The sequence below is a fragment of the Siphateles boraxobius genome, unplaced genomic scaffold (genome assembly GCF_051911475.1).
Source record: "Siphateles boraxobius isolate OS27281-9 unplaced genomic scaffold, OSU_SipBor_1 22, whole genome shotgun sequence".
NCBI classification, from domain to species: domain Eukaryota; kingdom Metazoa; phylum Chordata; class Actinopteri; order Cypriniformes; family Leuciscidae; genus Siphateles; species Siphateles boraxobius.
Genome location: NW_027508833.1, coordinates 27,313,683 through 27,331,062, shown reverse-complemented (window position 1 = coordinate 27,331,062; position 17,380 = coordinate 27,313,683). Strand labels below are relative to the sequence as shown.

General features: G+C 46.5%; 1 protein-coding gene across 1 annotated transcript; it reads left to right on the top strand.

Moving 5' to 3' along the window:
• Positions 1-6,008: 6,008 nt before the first annotated feature.
• On the top strand, positions 6,009-17,380 carry LOC143746654 (CUB and zona pellucida-like domain-containing protein 1). The gene is made up of 8 exons (XM_077238612.1): positions 6,009-6,087; positions 7,070-7,194; positions 15,227-15,384; positions 15,737-15,948; positions 16,088-16,263; positions 16,388-16,779; positions 16,938-17,200; positions 17,289-17,380. Exons 1-8 carry the CDS (start codon positions 6,009-6,011, stop codon positions 17,297-17,299), a joined length of 1,416 nt encoding a protein of 471 aa, XP_077094727.1. The 3' UTR covers positions 17,300-17,380.

Sequence of the window (17,380 nt, the reverse complement as noted above, 5' to 3'; positions counted from 1 at the left end):
AAATGTGTAACTTTCAGATTTCTTTTGTCAAAGAAAACTTTGCTTCAAAATACTAATATGGGTGAACAAACCATAATTACATTTGCATGCGTTTTCACTTTTCCACCTGCTAGTTTAGAAAAGTGCTGTGATTACATCAGAGTATATGATGGTCCTTCTACCCTTCACCCTTTACTGGACGAAATGCGAGAGTACAGAAACCAGTCTTTCAAATCAAGCAACGATGATCTGACTGTGCTTTTCTACAGTGATGCAAGTGTAACAAATAGAGGATTTCATGCTAACTGGATCTTTGTAGGTATGCGATTAAAAGAGATGAATAGGACTTGATCTATAATATTATGAATTTCAATATCTCCTAGTTTGTGATGTGAGATTTCTACTCATTCTCTCATAGTTACAGTCATAACTGTCTTTTCATTGTATTTTCCATCTCTATTTGAAGAATCATGTGGTGGCAATCTGACAGATTGGATAGGTGAATTTTTCAGCCCCCGATACCCTAATAACTACATTAATAATGCACGATGCACATGGACCATTCATAGCACAGGGAACAGGACCGTGTCATTGACCTTCATCGATGTTGTGTAGGACACTATTTGGTTTTCTTAATTTTGGAACTGAGAATCCAAAAAATCTTTAACTTTCAGATTTCCCTTTTTTTCAAGAAAACATTGCTACACTATATAAATATGGTGGAGAAAGTAATACATTTGTTTGTGTTTTTCGCTCTCTGCTTGCTAGTTTAGAAAAGTGCTGTGATTACATCAGAGTATATGATGGTCCTTCTACCCTCCACCCTTTAATGGGAGAAATACGAGAGTACAGAAACCATTCTTTCAAATCAAGCAACAATGATCTGACTGTAATTTTCTACAGTGATGCTAGTGTAACAAGTAGAGGATTTCATGCAAACTGGGTTTTTTTGGGTAAGTAATTAAAATAAATTAATAAAACTTGATCTATGATATACTGTACCATGAATTTCAGCCTCTTCAGTTTGCGATGTGAAATTTCTACTCATTATCTCATACAGTTGTGACTAACTTTTTATCCTGTTTTCAATCTCTAGGTGAAGAATCATGTGGTGGCAATCTGACAGATTCGATGGGTGAATTTTTCAGCCCACGTTACCCCAATAACTACATTAATAATGCACGATGCACGTGGACCATTCATAGCACAGGGAACAAGACTGTGTCATTGACCTTCACTGATGTTGTGTAGGACACTAGGCTATTTTAATTTTCTAAAAATGTGTAACTTTCAGATTTCTTTTGTCAAAGAAAATATTGCTTCAAAATACTAATATGGGTGAACAAACCATAATTACATTTGCATGCGTTTTCACTTTTCCACCTGCTAGTTTAGAAAAGTGCTGTGATTACATCAGAGTATATGATGGTCCTTCTACCCTCCACGCCTTACTGGGAGAAATACGAGAGTACAGGAACCAGTCTTTCAAATCCAGCTACAATGATCTGACTGTGCTTTTCTACAGTGATCATAGTATAACAAGTAGAGGATTTCATGCAAACTGGGTCTTTGTAGGTATGTGATTCAAAGAGATGAATAGAACTTGATCAATGATATTATGAATTTCAGTAACACTTTATTTAGATGGTCCCTTTTGAACATTCTGTTGACTATAAGAAACTTTGCAACTACATGTCAACTAACTCTCATTAGAGTATTAGAAGACTGTCTGCTTAATATCTGCCGACTCTTTATTGTGATTATCCTCTAACAGACATTCTACTGACTATGAGTAAATTTGCAACTACAGTACATGTCAACTTATTTTAACCCTAACCCTACCAGTCTACTAATACTCTACTGACACTTTAATGAGAGTTTGTAGACATGTACTGTAGGTGCAACTTTACTTATAGTCAACAGAATGTGATAAAGGGACCATGAAAATAAAGTGAAACCTGAATTTCAATCTTTCCTAGTTTGCTGTGTAATATTTCTAGTCATTCTCTTATAATAACAGCCGTGACTATCTTTTTTATACTGTTTTAAATCTCTAGGTGAAGAATTGTGTGGTGGCAATCTGACAGATTCAATGGGTGAATTGTTTAGCCCCCGGTACCCCAATAACTACGCTGATTATTCAAAATGCACATGGACCATTCATAGCACAGGGAACAGGACTGTGTCACTGACCTTCACCGATGTTGAGTAAGACACTATTTGAACTTCGTAATTTTGGAACAGATAATACTAAAAATTTGTCATTTTTAGATTTTCTTTTTCCAAGAAAACATTGCTACAAAATACTAATATGGTGGACAAACCATATTTACATTTGCATTCTCTCTTTTCCACCTGCTAGTTTAGAAAAGTGCTGTGATTACATCAGAGTATATGATGGTCCTTCTACCCTTCACCCTTTACTGGACGAAATTCGAGAGTACAGGAACCAGTCTTTTAAATCAAGCAACAATGATCTGACTGTGCTTTTCTACAGTGATGCAAGTGTAACAAGAAGAGGATTTCATGCAAACTGGGTCTTTGTAGGTATGTGATTAAAATAATAGCATGAGAGTCAAACTCTCAATCCTTGAGCCACTGGAGAATGGTGAACCCATTAGTAAGATACACTTAGAAGAAGTTGAGATGCATAATTCATTTAAATAAAAGTTCAAGCATCAAAATTCCACAGCTGGAACAAAAACAACAACAACAACAACAACAACAACAACAAAAAAATAGCTAAATGTAATTCTCAAATAACAAAACCGGTCCAAAAAGGGCATTCCACAAAAAATATTCCAACATTTCAAAGATCTTAAAGTAAAAAAACTCTAGAGAAAGTCCACAAAAAATAAACAGAGAAAGGTATAATCCAAAGGCAAGAGTATGTCGCTGTATGTCTCCAGCTCTCACAGTTCAGTCAGATGTCGACTCTGTCCACTTTAGCAAAACTCAGTCCGTTTGATCTGCAACTCTTTCCACTTGACCTACTTACTCATCGCACAGCTCGCTGACTCGTCTCTCGCTACAGACTTCGCGAGACCACGCCCCCCTCGCCACATACCCCCATCGCCCGACTCAGGCCGGGGAGCCGTCCGGCCTGCAGCCTCCCTCCACCCCGGCCAGAAGAACCGGGCCATGAGACGGTTTAGTGTCGCCGTTTGACCTAAATGCCCGGCCATGGAATTACAGTGAGCCGCCTGAAAAAGCATTTCCCGGCGGCTTTTAGGAACTAACAACTGCGCTGTATCCTCTTTTGACTGGGTGTCTTGGGTCACCCCATACAACTTATCTTTTAAAATAGCACAATAGGGATAAGAGAGTGGTTGGTCTGGGTGGAGTACCTGGCCGTCGATAGAACGGACCTGATTAAACGCATGTTTTAACGTCTCGTCCTGGGACTGCTCCAGGGGAAAATCATCGCGCTCTGTGAGGATAGTTCTCTCCAGAGTACTCCGTTCCCCTGCAGCAGACGCCAGAGGTCCCGGCTCAGCATCTCCCACCTGAACAACTTCTGTCTTTCCCTCGCTTTTCTTTTCCCAAGGGGCATCTGCACATAAAGACCCCAATAATTTACTAAAAGCAGGCCAATTCGTTCCCAGAATTAGCGGATGCCGGAGGTGCGGGTTAACTGCTACCTCTACGCTATGCTTTTGTCCCCTAAATAGAATTACCACAGGCATTATAGGATAACTTATCACCACCCAGAGTTTCCGCTAGAAAAAAATGGTGCCGGTCAAAGGGACCGGCAGAGGTTTCGTTTTACGGACATTTTGATGATATGCCGGTCAAATATCGCCTCTTAATTAGTCAAGTTGAGGAAAACTGGAGGCAGTCTATGTAACTTAAAAAAATACATAATCAGACTGTATAGAATGCGACATGTTATTATTAGCTTAACTTTCAAATAGACGATTGGCGTCAATCAACGCCAATTGTTTTTTACTATGGTTTCACACACATTCACTTTTTGAAACATTGAGGCACGGATGTACCTAATACAAATAAATAAAACATATCCAGTTAACTAGCAGATCATACCTTTAGTTCGCTATTAAATAAGAGATCTAGCGCTAAAATCTGTTGTTTTTGAAATCAAGCTGAGCGCTCGTGTCCGCTGCTATCAGTTGCATGGACGACGCGCCGCGCGGGTTGCGCAATCTTCACTCGGACGCGCGTTTCAATCTATCGCCGTTGCGGAGACTCTCTATTCATTCCGGTGAAATCACAAAATAAAATGCACACAAACGTGTCCCTGCTTGATATAGACTGTAACCACTGGTGAAAATAGGCTTAGGCTATTCAGTTTTGATGAGAGAGGAAAAAAAACAAAAAACTGTACGAGTGCGCGGATTAGAACCACTGGCTATAATGAGATGTTTCTGATTCACCATTGTCAGGCCTCTGGAAAAAAGCTTTTAAGGCTAGTCTGCCTGGGCCTGACCATATTTTAAACGTCTCAATCAATCGTTCGTTGTTTAGGCCTATATTACAGCCGTTTTAGGCGTGCGCTTTATTTGAAATGCAGCATGCGATGTTGTTTCATAACTTTAAAATGGTAGAGCCTGTTCCTTTATATTTATAACATAGCCAAAGATCGGTGTATTTTTGCTTTATACTTTTTAGGCTTATTCTCAAATTCAGATTGTGTTAGGGGGGCGGGATTATTAGGCAATTTTAATCGGACAATTTGACCGGGGAGATTTAATTTTGTCGGACATTTCATTTTTTTACCGGCCAATGTCCGGTAATTACCGGACAACGGAAACCCTACCACCACCCCGTGCACGCACCGCACCTTAACCATGCGGCTGTTATCCAATGCCCCAGGTTGAATCAGGCTTTGATGAATGGAGGTTTGGTTGCAGCCTGAATCCACCTAAACCTGATAAGTACCGCCCTTGATAATCACTGGTATCTGGTACAGGCCAGCTCGATCGGGGGCAGCCTGTGGCGCGTCGGGAACCCGAATCAGTGTCCCCACCTCCATCACCGAACACCGGTCGATAAAGTGTCCCGGGTCCCCGCAGCGGCAACAGGCCGGCCCAGGCCTCCCCACCGCCCCAGTGGCAGGAAGCGGGTGAAGGGATTGGCGGAATCGGAGCGGAGTGGTCGACGGACGCAGCCCCCCTGGGTGGGGCCCTGAATGCGGGGACAGGCTCCACCGGAGCCCCAGTTTTCCATCTCGGCGCCGGCCGGGGCATCAGCCCCCCACAAGACCTGGGAAGGGGAACAGGTTTGGGGAGAGAAGGGGATGAGAGAGAGAGAGAGAGAGAGAGAGAGAGGGAGAGAGAGAGACAGATGGAAGGGGCTCGCCGACCCCTGAGCACGCCACCATGTGATCCTCCGCCAGGTGGATGGCCTGGTCCAGCGACGTCGGGCGGTGGCAATGGACCCACTGGGCAGTCTTCTTGGGCAGTTTGGAGATGAATTGTTCCAGTACCACCTTGTTCATAACGTCCTCGACGTCGCCTCCGTCGGCCATCTGCCATCTGCGGCAGGAGTCCTGGAGCTGTTGCGCCATGACGAAGGGCCGGCCGGACTCTTCCAGGCTCAGGGATCTGAACCGCTGGCGATGTTGTTCAGGGGTCCGGCCGACCCGCTGAAGAATGGCGCGCCTCAGGTCTTTATAGACCAGGAGATTCTGGACTGGCAGTTGGGCGGCGGCTATCTGCGACTCTCCCGATAGCAGTGGGATGAGTTGCATTGGCCAGTCCGCTCGGGGCCATCCCCGGCCCTCGGCCGACCTCCGAAAAAGGTCCAGGAATGCCTCCGGATCATCCTGGGGTCCCATCTTATTGAGGGGCAGGGGCGGGGCCGAGGCCGTAGCTGGATCGAGGACGGCCCGAATCTCCCGGTCGAGCCAGCTCCGGAACAGCTCGCGGTCTTCTTGCTGGCCTTGGAGAAGCATGTGGAACCGCTGTTCTTGCTCCTCCTTTATGGCCAGCAGGGCGTGGTGTTGCTCCCTGTGAAGATCCGCGAGCGTTTGGATGAGGTCCGCAAATGGCGTTCCTGGCGGGTTCTGCATGGCGGCGGCAGTCTTCTTCTTCCCGGGTTTCGGCACCAGTGTAGTGAAACTCAGCGTGGGTGTAGGAAGAAGACAGGGTCGGCGGAATTGGGACTCGCACTTTATTTAGAAACAAAATATAATAAACAAAAAGGGGCGCTTGTGTGCCTTCACCGTAGTGAAACACTACAGCACAATATATGAAACACTCTGCCTGCTGTACCAGCTCACGCTGTATGTCTCCAGCTCTCACAGTTCAGTCAGATGACCACTCTTTCCACTTTAGCAAAACTCAGTCCGTTTGATCTGCAACTCTTTCCACTTGAATAAACTCAGTCCGATGCCAGCGTGTGCTGCGTGTGCTGCAGGTCGCGTGCGAGTCCCAAGCCTCTCTCTCCCCGCTCACTCATTCCTGGCAGCTTATATGCGGTCTCCACACCAATCACTGCAATCAGACACAGGTGTTCATCATCTGCACTTGACCTACTTACTCATCGCACAGCTCGCTGACTCGTCTCTAGCTACAGACTTCGCGAGACCACGCCCCCTCGCCACATTGAGCAATGAGAGGCCTTCTGACTGTATGTGGGACAGGCGCTTACAAAGATTTTGGTATCCTCCTTGATGATCGATCACCAAAACTGTCCCTGGAAGAATTCAAGGGTGGGAGTAGTGCTTGGAACAGCTTTAGGGACACACAAGAGGGTTGGCTGGCTTGTCTGGTTCCTGGGCCTGTGCTTGTATTACTGTATTTTCATGTTCCCATCATGCAGGGGCCAGCTCGGGATAATGGGTAAAATAGGATCTTTTTGATTACTGCTTGTGTATACTCAAAACAGTGCATTAGGTTTAATATTTTTGGAGCCAGAGCGGTAGGATAAAATAAACAAACTGGTTGAAGAATAGAGACCAGCGTGCCTGATGAGGGTGGAGTCGCTTGACCTGCTGAATGTACTCTAGATTTATGTGGTGAGTACCTGAAATTGGTGTTTGGCCCCCTCTAGCCAATGTCTCTATTCTTCCAGCACCAATTTAACAGCCAGTAACTCCCACATGGTAATTCCTCTCTGTTGGTGTAAGGTAGTATGAAAGGAATACAAATGGATGAAATCGGTTATCCTCCCCCATCTGGGAAAGCACTGCTCCAAACACCCACATCGGAAGCATCCATCCCAACAACGAAGAGTTTGTCTGGGTCTGGGAGAGTGAGAATGGGTGCTTTAAAGTAAAGTGGAGTTTGAATTCACTGAAGGCCGACTCTGCTTCAGGACCTCAGCAAAACTTAGCATTATTCCCTTTAGAGAGAGCTGATAGGGGAGCCACCACAGAGCTGAAGTTCAGAATTAATTTGCGGTAAAAGTTGGCATAACCAAGAAATCGCTGCACCACCTTCACAGACGAGGGGATGGACCACTCCGTGACTGCTTTAACATTCCGGGGATCAATTTGAAAATGGCCAGGCTTAATGATGAATCCAAGGAACTGTACGTGGGTCACATGAAATTCACACTTCTCAGGTTTGACATAAGCATGTCTCTAAGGACATCATTTATCAGAGCATGAAAAACCATGGGAGCATTGGTAAGGCTGAAGGACATAAGGTACTCATAGTGCCCAATGGGTTAAATGCAGTCTTCCACTCATCCCCTTGTCTAATGCACACAAGATGGTACGCATTGTGCAAGTCAAGTTTGGTGAAGATGGAAGCTCCCTGCAGTATCTCAAAAGCTGTGGCCATAAGCAGCAATGGGTAACGGTTTTGGATAGTGATCTTGTTGTGGCCTTGGTAATCTATGCATCCATGCATCCATCTTTTTTCGCCACAAAGAATAAAACAGCAACAGCAGGAGAAATGAACTGACGAATGATCCCTGCCGTGAGGGCCTCCTCAATGTAATTGCCTATGGCTGCTCGCTCGGGAGAAGACAAAGAGAAGATGCGGCCTCTGGGGGACAGGTACCTGGCGACTTTCTTTTTACTGAAGACTGCCTTGAGGTGGAGGTACTGAGTGGGGACTTGAGATAGGTGTAAGGGTTCTTGAGACTCAAGAATAGGGTCAGGGGAACTCTGGATCAAACAGGTGACATGAAAAGTGGCACCCTAATTGAGGATAGTGCCCGTGGACAAGTCAAGATGAGGGTTATGGTGAAGAAGCCAGGGATGATCATAGATAAAAGGGAACTCTGGAGACTGTATCATATGTAAACACAACTCCTCCTGGTGTTGGTGAATAGAGAGGTGAAGGACAAAGGTAAGAAGGGTTACCTTCCCAGGACCCAGAGGTCTTCCATCCAGTGCAGTAACTGCCAAAGGGGTAGCGAGTGAGTCAGTGGGGATCTGGAGACTCTTAGCAAAACATAAGTCCATACATTTACTGGCTGAGAACATCTACTCAGGCAACTGGCTTCAGAACAACTAAACACGAAGCAAAGAAATTAGGAGACAGGGTCACTTAAATGAACACAGCTGAATGAGACACATGTGAAAATACTAACACTAATTACAAGTTGAGTAAGCTGGACACGAGAGCACAATGAGGACCTATAGATGCCAAAACGTACACAAGCAAAATACTGACATGAACTTGAACTATATAATATTATGAATTTCAACATCTCCTTTTTTGCTATGTCAAAGTTAATAATTACTGTTGTTACAGTTTCCCATCTCTATGGGAAGAATCATGGGGTGGCTAGTAACTAGTATCTGTTGCACTAATAACTACATTAATAATGCACGTGGACCATTCATAGCACAGGGAAAAGGACATGAAATTCACTATTTGAATTTCTTAATTTTGGAGATGCTGAAAATGTGTAAATGTGAAACAGTTTATCTTTTAGATTTTCCTTTTCCAAGGAAACATTGCTACAAAATATCAATGTTATATTACTAGTCATTCTCATATAATTATGGTTCTCATATTATCATATAATTATGTTTGGTAAACCATATATATTCGAAATTCAAAAATACTGGATTCTTACACAGATGGAACAAAAATATACTGCCAGTTTAGTCTGATTTCAGAACAGATAATTCTCCTGAATTCCTCATTTTAAATCTTCTCCTGTTATAATGAATGCCTGTCCAGGCAATTATTATCAGCACGTTATAATTATTAGAACATTCAGGTAATCCATCCAATCAGCGCGAGAAGAGACCTGTCTATATAGCCGTCCCTCACCTCTGTCCCATGACAGTTTTGCAGCATCCCTCCTCCACCCCAACACCTCACTTTGGCTGGTTCCTATCCCCGTCAAAGATGGGAAGAGTACTCTGGGTTTGGGCCAAATTCCGAGCTCAGAGCCCTCCCCTTGGACAGCACGGCAAATATGCACACATTATCATTTCTATTCTGATTGTGTGCGAACTCGTGAATGCTAGTTTGTTGGGCCAAGTAGCTGTTATTTGGGTTACTGTGTAGATAAATGTCTATAATGTGACCTTAATACATGCATGAGTAGAACATAGCATTGAATAGGTGTATGAGTGTGTTTGTGCCTTTAGGTAAAGATTATGGGTGAAATGTGTCACATGCAGAGTATCTTTAATTATCACCTGTGAAGTGCCATAGATAATTGGAATGGGTAGTGTCTCAATAAGCTATTTCATATTTATTGTAGAACGTCTCAGGTTACGACTGTAACCTATGTTCCCTGAGAACAGGGAACGAGACAATACGTCAACGACGCTATGGGGAATGCCTCAGGCGTGACAGGTGTCTGAAATCACTATCAAATCACGTCAATCATATTGACCGGCGACAGCCCGTGAATCATTAGCGTGAATGATTAACGTGCGACCTGGAAGTATAAAGGGGCGCCTTGCAAACATGACAAATCACCTTATCGTCTGAAGGGACTGTACGGTAGGCAAGCCCCGCGGCATGGCAGGGAGACGTATTGTCTCGTTCCCTGTTCTCAGGGAACATAGGTTACAGTCGTAACCTGAGACGTTCCCTTTCGAAGGGAACTCAACAATACGTCAACGACGCTATGGGGAACGATATACCAACGCCGCCATGCTAAGGGGAGTGCATGCCAAGTGGCAGTGACAACTGTCAGAACCAGCAACTTCAAATGAAACGCTAGAACCACTCACCCTCAGGTCACACTGGGCTGTCAGTGACAGCATTCCCTACGGTCATAGCCCAAGCTACAGCCTCACAGAAAAACCTTCATAAACATGGTTAAATGAAAGGTCTACCTGGGCCGGCTCCGGGCCTGGAACCTCAGCTTCCAATTAGAAGGGGTCCCTTCTAGGGAATGTGGCTAGGGAACCCAAGGGAACCCCAGCCAGTCACTATTCAGGGGAACGTACTCACCCCGAAATGCCACCAGGACGGCCTGATCTGGCGCCGGTACATAGACACTTAGTCTGGCCAAATCCTGTCTGTCTGAAGACAGAGCCTCTGGACAAATGCCTTAAGTAAGGCATCCAACCCGAGGGACTGCGAAGCTGGCAGTGAACCACTCGGCCCGGATCTCAGAGACGGGATATCCCGGAGAGTATGACTCAGCATAGTGCTTTCCGACCCTTGCTAGTGAGGGGAGTTTCTCTACTCGATCCACGGATCAACCCAGTGTCTGTGTTTCAAAACACTGAGGAGGCCTGTGAAGGCCTAAGGGCTGATCTAACTGGGAGGCCTCACGAGAGGCCTACGACCGTCTGACCAGACTCAGGAAGCCGCATGCTCAAAGAGACCCTCGTGAGGGGAGCACAAGGTCTGCCTGGTAGGCAAACCAGGCTGTAGGCAAAAAAGGTTCCGGGAGGGAACCTTTAGCAGAGAATGAACACTTTAGCGAGCCAGGGCGCAAGCTCGCCTTCAGCAGCTGCCTATTAAGGCTAGCTGAAACTGATAGCAAGAGACCACTAGCTTCATAAACCCAGCACCACTAGGGAGCGTTACAGGGAGGCCCGGAGAGGCCTACTACCTGATCCTTTAGGGAGGCACGTGAGGCCTACTACCTGATAACCACAGTACGTGGGAACTCACCTTCAGGGAGGCCCGGTGAGGCCTGCTACCCTACGACCACAGTATGTGGGGAGCTCACCTTCAGGGAGGCCTGGAGAGGCCTACTACCTGGTAACCACAAACTGTGGGAACTCACCTTCAGGGAGGCCTGGTGAGGCCTACTACCTGACCGTTCTCAATCAAGGAGGCCTGGAGGAGCCTACTACCTGATAACCCCAGTATGTGAGATGCTCACCTTCAGAGAGGCCAAGAGAGGCCTACTACCTGATAACCACAGTACGTGGGAACTCCTCCTTCAGGGAGGCCCGGTGAGGCCTGCTACCTTACAACCACAGTATGTGGGGAGCTCACCTTCAGGGAGGCCTGGTGAGGCCTACTACCTGGTCACCACTATCTGTGGGAACTCACCTTCAGGGAGGCCTGGTGAGGCCTACTACCTGACCGTTCTCATTCAAGGAGGCCTGGAGGAGCCTACTACCTGATAATCACAGCATGTGGGAACTCACCTTCAGGGAGGCCTGGTGAGGCCTACTACCTGACAGCCAAAATATTTGGGAGCCCACATCCAGGGAGGCCCAGAGCGGCCTACTACCTGACAGCCACAATATTTGGGAGCTCACATTCAGGGAGGCCCAGAGAGGCCTACTACCTGATAGCCAACGTAAGTGGGAATTCGCCTTCAGGGCGGCCGGGTGAGGCCTACTACCTGATAACCATCTTAAGTGGGAATTCACCTTCAGGGAGGCCTGAGTGGCCTACTACCTGATAACCACTGGTAGCTTTGAGCCCTGAGTCCGGGTGAAAGTATAAGGTGGCCTGCTAAGGCCAGCCAGCTGGGGACTCGCCTATCAGGGAGGCCTGGTCGGGCCTACTAGCTAATAGCAAGTCATATTCTGCCATAAAGTACACTGTTGGAAACCATACTACACAGCATAATTCACTAATGGGCTTCCAGTAGCGCTATAAGGTATGTCCCACAATGTTGGGACTCACCTCCGAGGAGGCCTGTTTAAGGCCTACTACCCATCAGTGAGTCAACTGCCCGAACCACCAAGGCCAACCACGTAAAGTGAGCTGGCCTACAGTGCCCTCTGGGGGGCTGTCCAATCAAGGAGGCCTGCTGAGGCCTACTACCTAATGGCGCAGCCTTCGTTGGCAGAAAAACTGTTTACACAGCGCCTACAGCATCCTGGTGCCTAATCACATTGCCCATGGCAGTGTACTCCGCAAGAAAGCCAGCACCCTTAAAACAAGGGGAGTACAACATACGCCACTCTGCCTCAACGGAGGCCCCAGTTAGTCAGGGGCCTACCATCTATGCATGGGCGTCAGCTCAGGGCAATGCTCTGGCTTCAGGGGAGCGTACTTCGACCAAAGAAGAAGTGAAGCTTACTTCATACTCGACCCGAGCCATAGTGGTGCGAGGTGGGATAAAACAGAACTGGGAGTGAAGTGCTCAGACCTACCCTGTATCACAGGGGAATACTCACACCTCACCCTGAGGTTACCAGGGTGCGGGCCTGCCAGCGGCTCTAGGGGTGACAGAAATGTATCTGTGCCCAACCTAGGGGAGTGGGGCTTGAATGAAAGCCAACCACCTACAACCTAGCGCTCGAGCAGTAGCTCAGCGAGGTGAGTGAAGCCTAAACTGGCGGCCTAAATCCGTAGGCCAGTTCTGCATGGCAGAGTCGGGCAGGAAACCCAGTCTTCTTCGTGAAGCGAAAGACGGCCTAACCCTGCTCAATAAAGACATATATACCACGGAGGCCTGTTTGAGGCCTACCATGTCCTTACAAACCATCCTCAGCACCACGCTGCATTACTCTAGGCACCCCAGAATGCAGAGAAGGGGGCGGGCCTTGGCCTAACGACTCCCATGGGAGGAGGCTGTTTATACAGGGATGCTAGAAACCAACATTCACACAGTGAAGGGTCAGAGGAAGAAATGCTAAAATTTTTAGCAGAGCGCCTCTATTATCCCTGGCACAGCCTAGGCCAGCTACAGAGGCGGCCCTGGTGAGGGCCAGCCTGCAAGCATAGATCAATCTGAGGGCTCGGAGGAGCCACAGCCTTACTAAAGAATATAGTCTGTATTATTCCATACAAAGGGCTGCAGAATCGCTCAGCCTAATGAAACCCAAACAGAGCTCAAGGGGCGAAATACTCAGGAAGAAGTCAACGGACCCGTGGGCCGGACATAAGATCTATCTGAAGCTCTAGCGTCAGTCAACACTCTAAGTAAAAAATTCTAAGAGAGAGACCAACTACTCTACCCTGAGGTGGCTAACAGCCCGAAGGCTAACATAGTTATCGTTCTGGCCACCTAACGGGGAACTTCAGGGCCCTAATGATCCAGGAAACTTCTCTTACCTTATTACCTTGACATGACCCCGTAGCTCTATACAGGGAACGAGGTCTGTAGAGAGATACATCTCGGAATTTTAATTCACAAAAAAATTACTCTTAAAAGACCAGTCAGCTCACCTGCGGCGTGCGGAGTGAAGACTCGCCAGATAGTTCTTTATGACCCTGGGGTCCACCACTTTACATGCCTGAAAGAGGCGTTTCTACTAGCCAAGCCTAGGCGGGCCATTGGAACATCGTTCTTATCATAGGCCCAGCCCCAGGCCTGATGTAATGAACGTCTGGGGAGTCAGAAGAGAGGAGAGGGCTGGATTTCTTTTTAATGAAGCCCTCCGGGGAGATTATCCATCAGCGACACTGTGTGCGCTTGTGCTGGATAACCTCCCTCAGATCCCTCTTCTTGCGGGAGTCACGCCTCTTCTGCGCCCTGTTCCTCCACGGAGGGGGCGCACGAGAGGCGACACTGGCTCTCTGGCCCTGTCTACGGTCCTCGGACCGTGAAGGGCCAGGCCCTCCCGCCTGCCTGGGTGTGGAACCGGATCTCAGCGGTATGCAGGATCCTGCAGCAGGTCGGCCTGATATGCCTGCAGCACCGCCATAGTGTGCAGGGAAGCACCAGCCTGAACCGCTGTCGTGTATGCTCTGCCATTCAAACGTGCTGTTGACTTTAGCGGTTTGGATGGCAGGGTTGGAGCTCTCAGTGTCGACGCCTGCCCAGACACGAAATAGTTCGCAAACGACTCGTCAAATGGGCGGCATCGACACATACCCATGCTCTGCGATCCCCTCAACATCAGCGAAATTAACCCGCTGATGTCGGTGAATACGGGCAGAGTATGGGCTCTTCCATGCCCTCTCGATCTCCGTGTGAAGATCAGGAAGGAATGGAAGGCTCACCTGAGCTGGTGTGTATGGCAGGGGAGAAACCGATCGCCAAGCCTACCGCGACCGGTCTCTCCTCTAGCGCGTCGCCATGGCAGCTACAGCCTGTTGGCGGCGCGCTCCACAACATCCACCAGGTCTGCATACACGGGGCAGGGTGGCTGAGAGGGTTCAGGATCTACCTGATTATAAACCTCCTCAGCCATCTCCTGCTCGTCCTGAAGAGCAGCAACTGCAGGAAACCATTGGTGCCTGCAGTTCGCCCTCGTCAGCCGTCGAATCATTTGAGAGGTTTACAGGACTCTCAAGATGATCGATGAGCTCTATCTGGAAGCCCATGATGCAAGTCGCCGCTCTGCCTCAGCACGAGCGGGACCACGCGGACCAGATGTTGAACCCCCTTCACTCGAGAAGAGGGCCAGACGAGAGCGGAGCGTTTTAAGAGAAAAATGCTCACAGTTCACACAGAGGATTCCCTCGAGAACCTCTCGTGCGCGCTCTTCTCCCAGGCAGGAAAAAACGCACTCGTGTGCTGTACATTTCATTTTCTTACCGTTTCATTGAGTAGCGTTTTCAAACAGACAGTCCCTGAAGACGATGAGATGATTTGTCATGTTTGCAAGGCGCCCCTTTATACTTCCAGGTCGCATGTTAATCATTCACGCTAATGATTCACGGGCTGTCGCCGGTCAATATGATTGACGTGATTTGATAGTGATTTCAGACACCTGTCACGCCTGAGGCGTTCCCCATAGCGTCGTTGACGTATTGTTGAGTTCCCTTCGAAAGGGAACAGATTTGTTAAATTTCGTAAAATATCACCAGGACAAATTAACAAATATGGTTTTAAAAATATATGTGCAAGGCCACACATAACCTTTAAAATTTGATCAACAACTCTCTCCACAGCATCTATTGTGCAAAATGTTCCAATTTTGGTGTTTTTCTCCTCTTTTCCTACATGCCTTGGCACTGATGATTACTGCTTTGCCATGTATTTTGGGGCATCATAATCTCCAGTTTCTCAACCTCAGTGTGGAGGACACCTGTATGGATCTCGGCTGTTTTCCAGTCCAAACTACCCAAGCTATTACCATGACAATGCCTACTGTGTGTGGTATCTCTCTGCTCAGCAAGGACAGAGGATCTTCCTGTCATTTGCTGATGTGCAGTAAGTGAGAGATCAGCTGTGATTGATTGAATTGTGGTGGAAGTAGGTGGATCTTTCTGGTGGAACTACTAGTGGTACTTATGTTTGCATCTAAGCAAACATAACTTTTGATTGATGAAAACATCATATTTATACCATATTTTACATATATAATAATTTAATTTACTTTTATAGTCTATAATTGAATGTATTATTACAAAAATTATTGTGTACTGTTACGACCAGTGTTATTATTTGGCGTTTATTAAGTTTGTGCAGTACCACTAATGACCCGTGGGTGAGACCAGTTATATGGCTTGTTTAATTCAAATTAGGTTAAATGTCTTTAAAGATCTTTTTCTGATTCTTCCAGATTGGACCGCTGCTGTAACTGTGACTACATCTCTATACACGACGGCTCTTCCACTGGTCATTCACAGCTGGGAAAGGTCTGCTTCAATGACACCACCAACCAGGTGTTTCACTCTTCTTCAGAATACCTGACTGTTGTCTTCAGGAGTGACTACTCTGGTGTCAGTCATGGTTTTAAGGCCCTTTTCACAAGCTCTCTGACTGCAGATGAAGGTAATACCATGTTAAATAACTAAAATATTACAACTGATGCTAAACAGCTATAACTATTCAACACATTTGTCATACCCAGATTTAACATATATACTTGCACAAAAATTACATTAAGGGGATGAAATTCTTTGTATTGCAGGTCATGTGAATTGTTCCTCAGACAACATGGTCATTGTCATTCAAAGGACTTACTTGAACTCATTTGGATACAGTGGAAATGACCTTTATGTGGATGATAATCTTTGCAGACCCACTATTAACAGTACTGAGGTTGTGTTCAGCTTCTCTCTCAACACATGTGGAACCGCCAAAGAGGTATTATCTACATGTGTGTCAGATCCAGCTTTTAATGATTGAATTTTCTGTGTCAGGTTAGTAAGCATCATTGAATAGCATGTTTACCACACAACATCACCTGCTCTCTGTCTCTCTCTCCTAGATGAAGAACGGTTATGTGTCCTACACCAACAATGTGCGGGCATCTCAGTCTCAGTCGGGTGAGATCACTCGTCAGTCACAGTTCCTACTACATGTGGGCTGCCGAATGGAGCCGGACACTATGGTCCAGATATTCTACAAGGCCAGGGAGAACATCAATGCCAACATCACAGGAACGGGGCGCTACAATGCCAGCATAGCCTTTTACACCTCCAGCAGTTTCTACCAACAAATTTATGACTCTCCATATGAAGTGAAGCTGAACCAGTTTCTGTATGTTCAAGTCAAGCTAAACAGGCCTGACTACAGCCTGGATCTCTTCTTGGACACCTGTGTAGCATCTCCAAATCCCAATCACTTCAAAGATCGTTCCTATGACCTGCTGCGTAACGGGTGAGACAGTAATAGTAAGAATTATGTTGCTACCTACTATAGTTCTTGTACTCATTTGCATTAATAGTGAAACTAACTCAATGTGACTGAGTTTGACCGTAGTCCAAATTTATTTATCTTTCAAATTCAAGTAATTTCTCTTATTTTATCTTTTGTAGATGTCCCAGAGACAACACATATTATTCCTACACCAGCGGTCAGCACTATTATGCTCAGTTCCGTTTCCAGGCTTTCAAGTTCCTTCGGACTCATGCCTACGTGTACCTGCAGTGTAAAGTGATCATCTGCCCCGATAACGATTACAACTCTCGCTGCCGCAAAGGTTGCCGCTTACGTCGCAAGAGATCCCTTGACAGCACCTACCACACCAATACTGTGACAATGGGGCCAATCAAACTCAAAGGTCAGAGGCCAGTAACAGGTATGTTTTCGAATTAATTTATCTGCCAGTTTTTGATGTATTAACATGGAGCCTTTAACTAACGACTGTCCAGTCACTGTCATTCAAGGCTTGGTGTGAAGGAGTCTGAGAAGTCAAAGGAATTAACTGATCATCTTCTCCATCATCACCTTAATCATTACCAATCAATCTTTATTAACC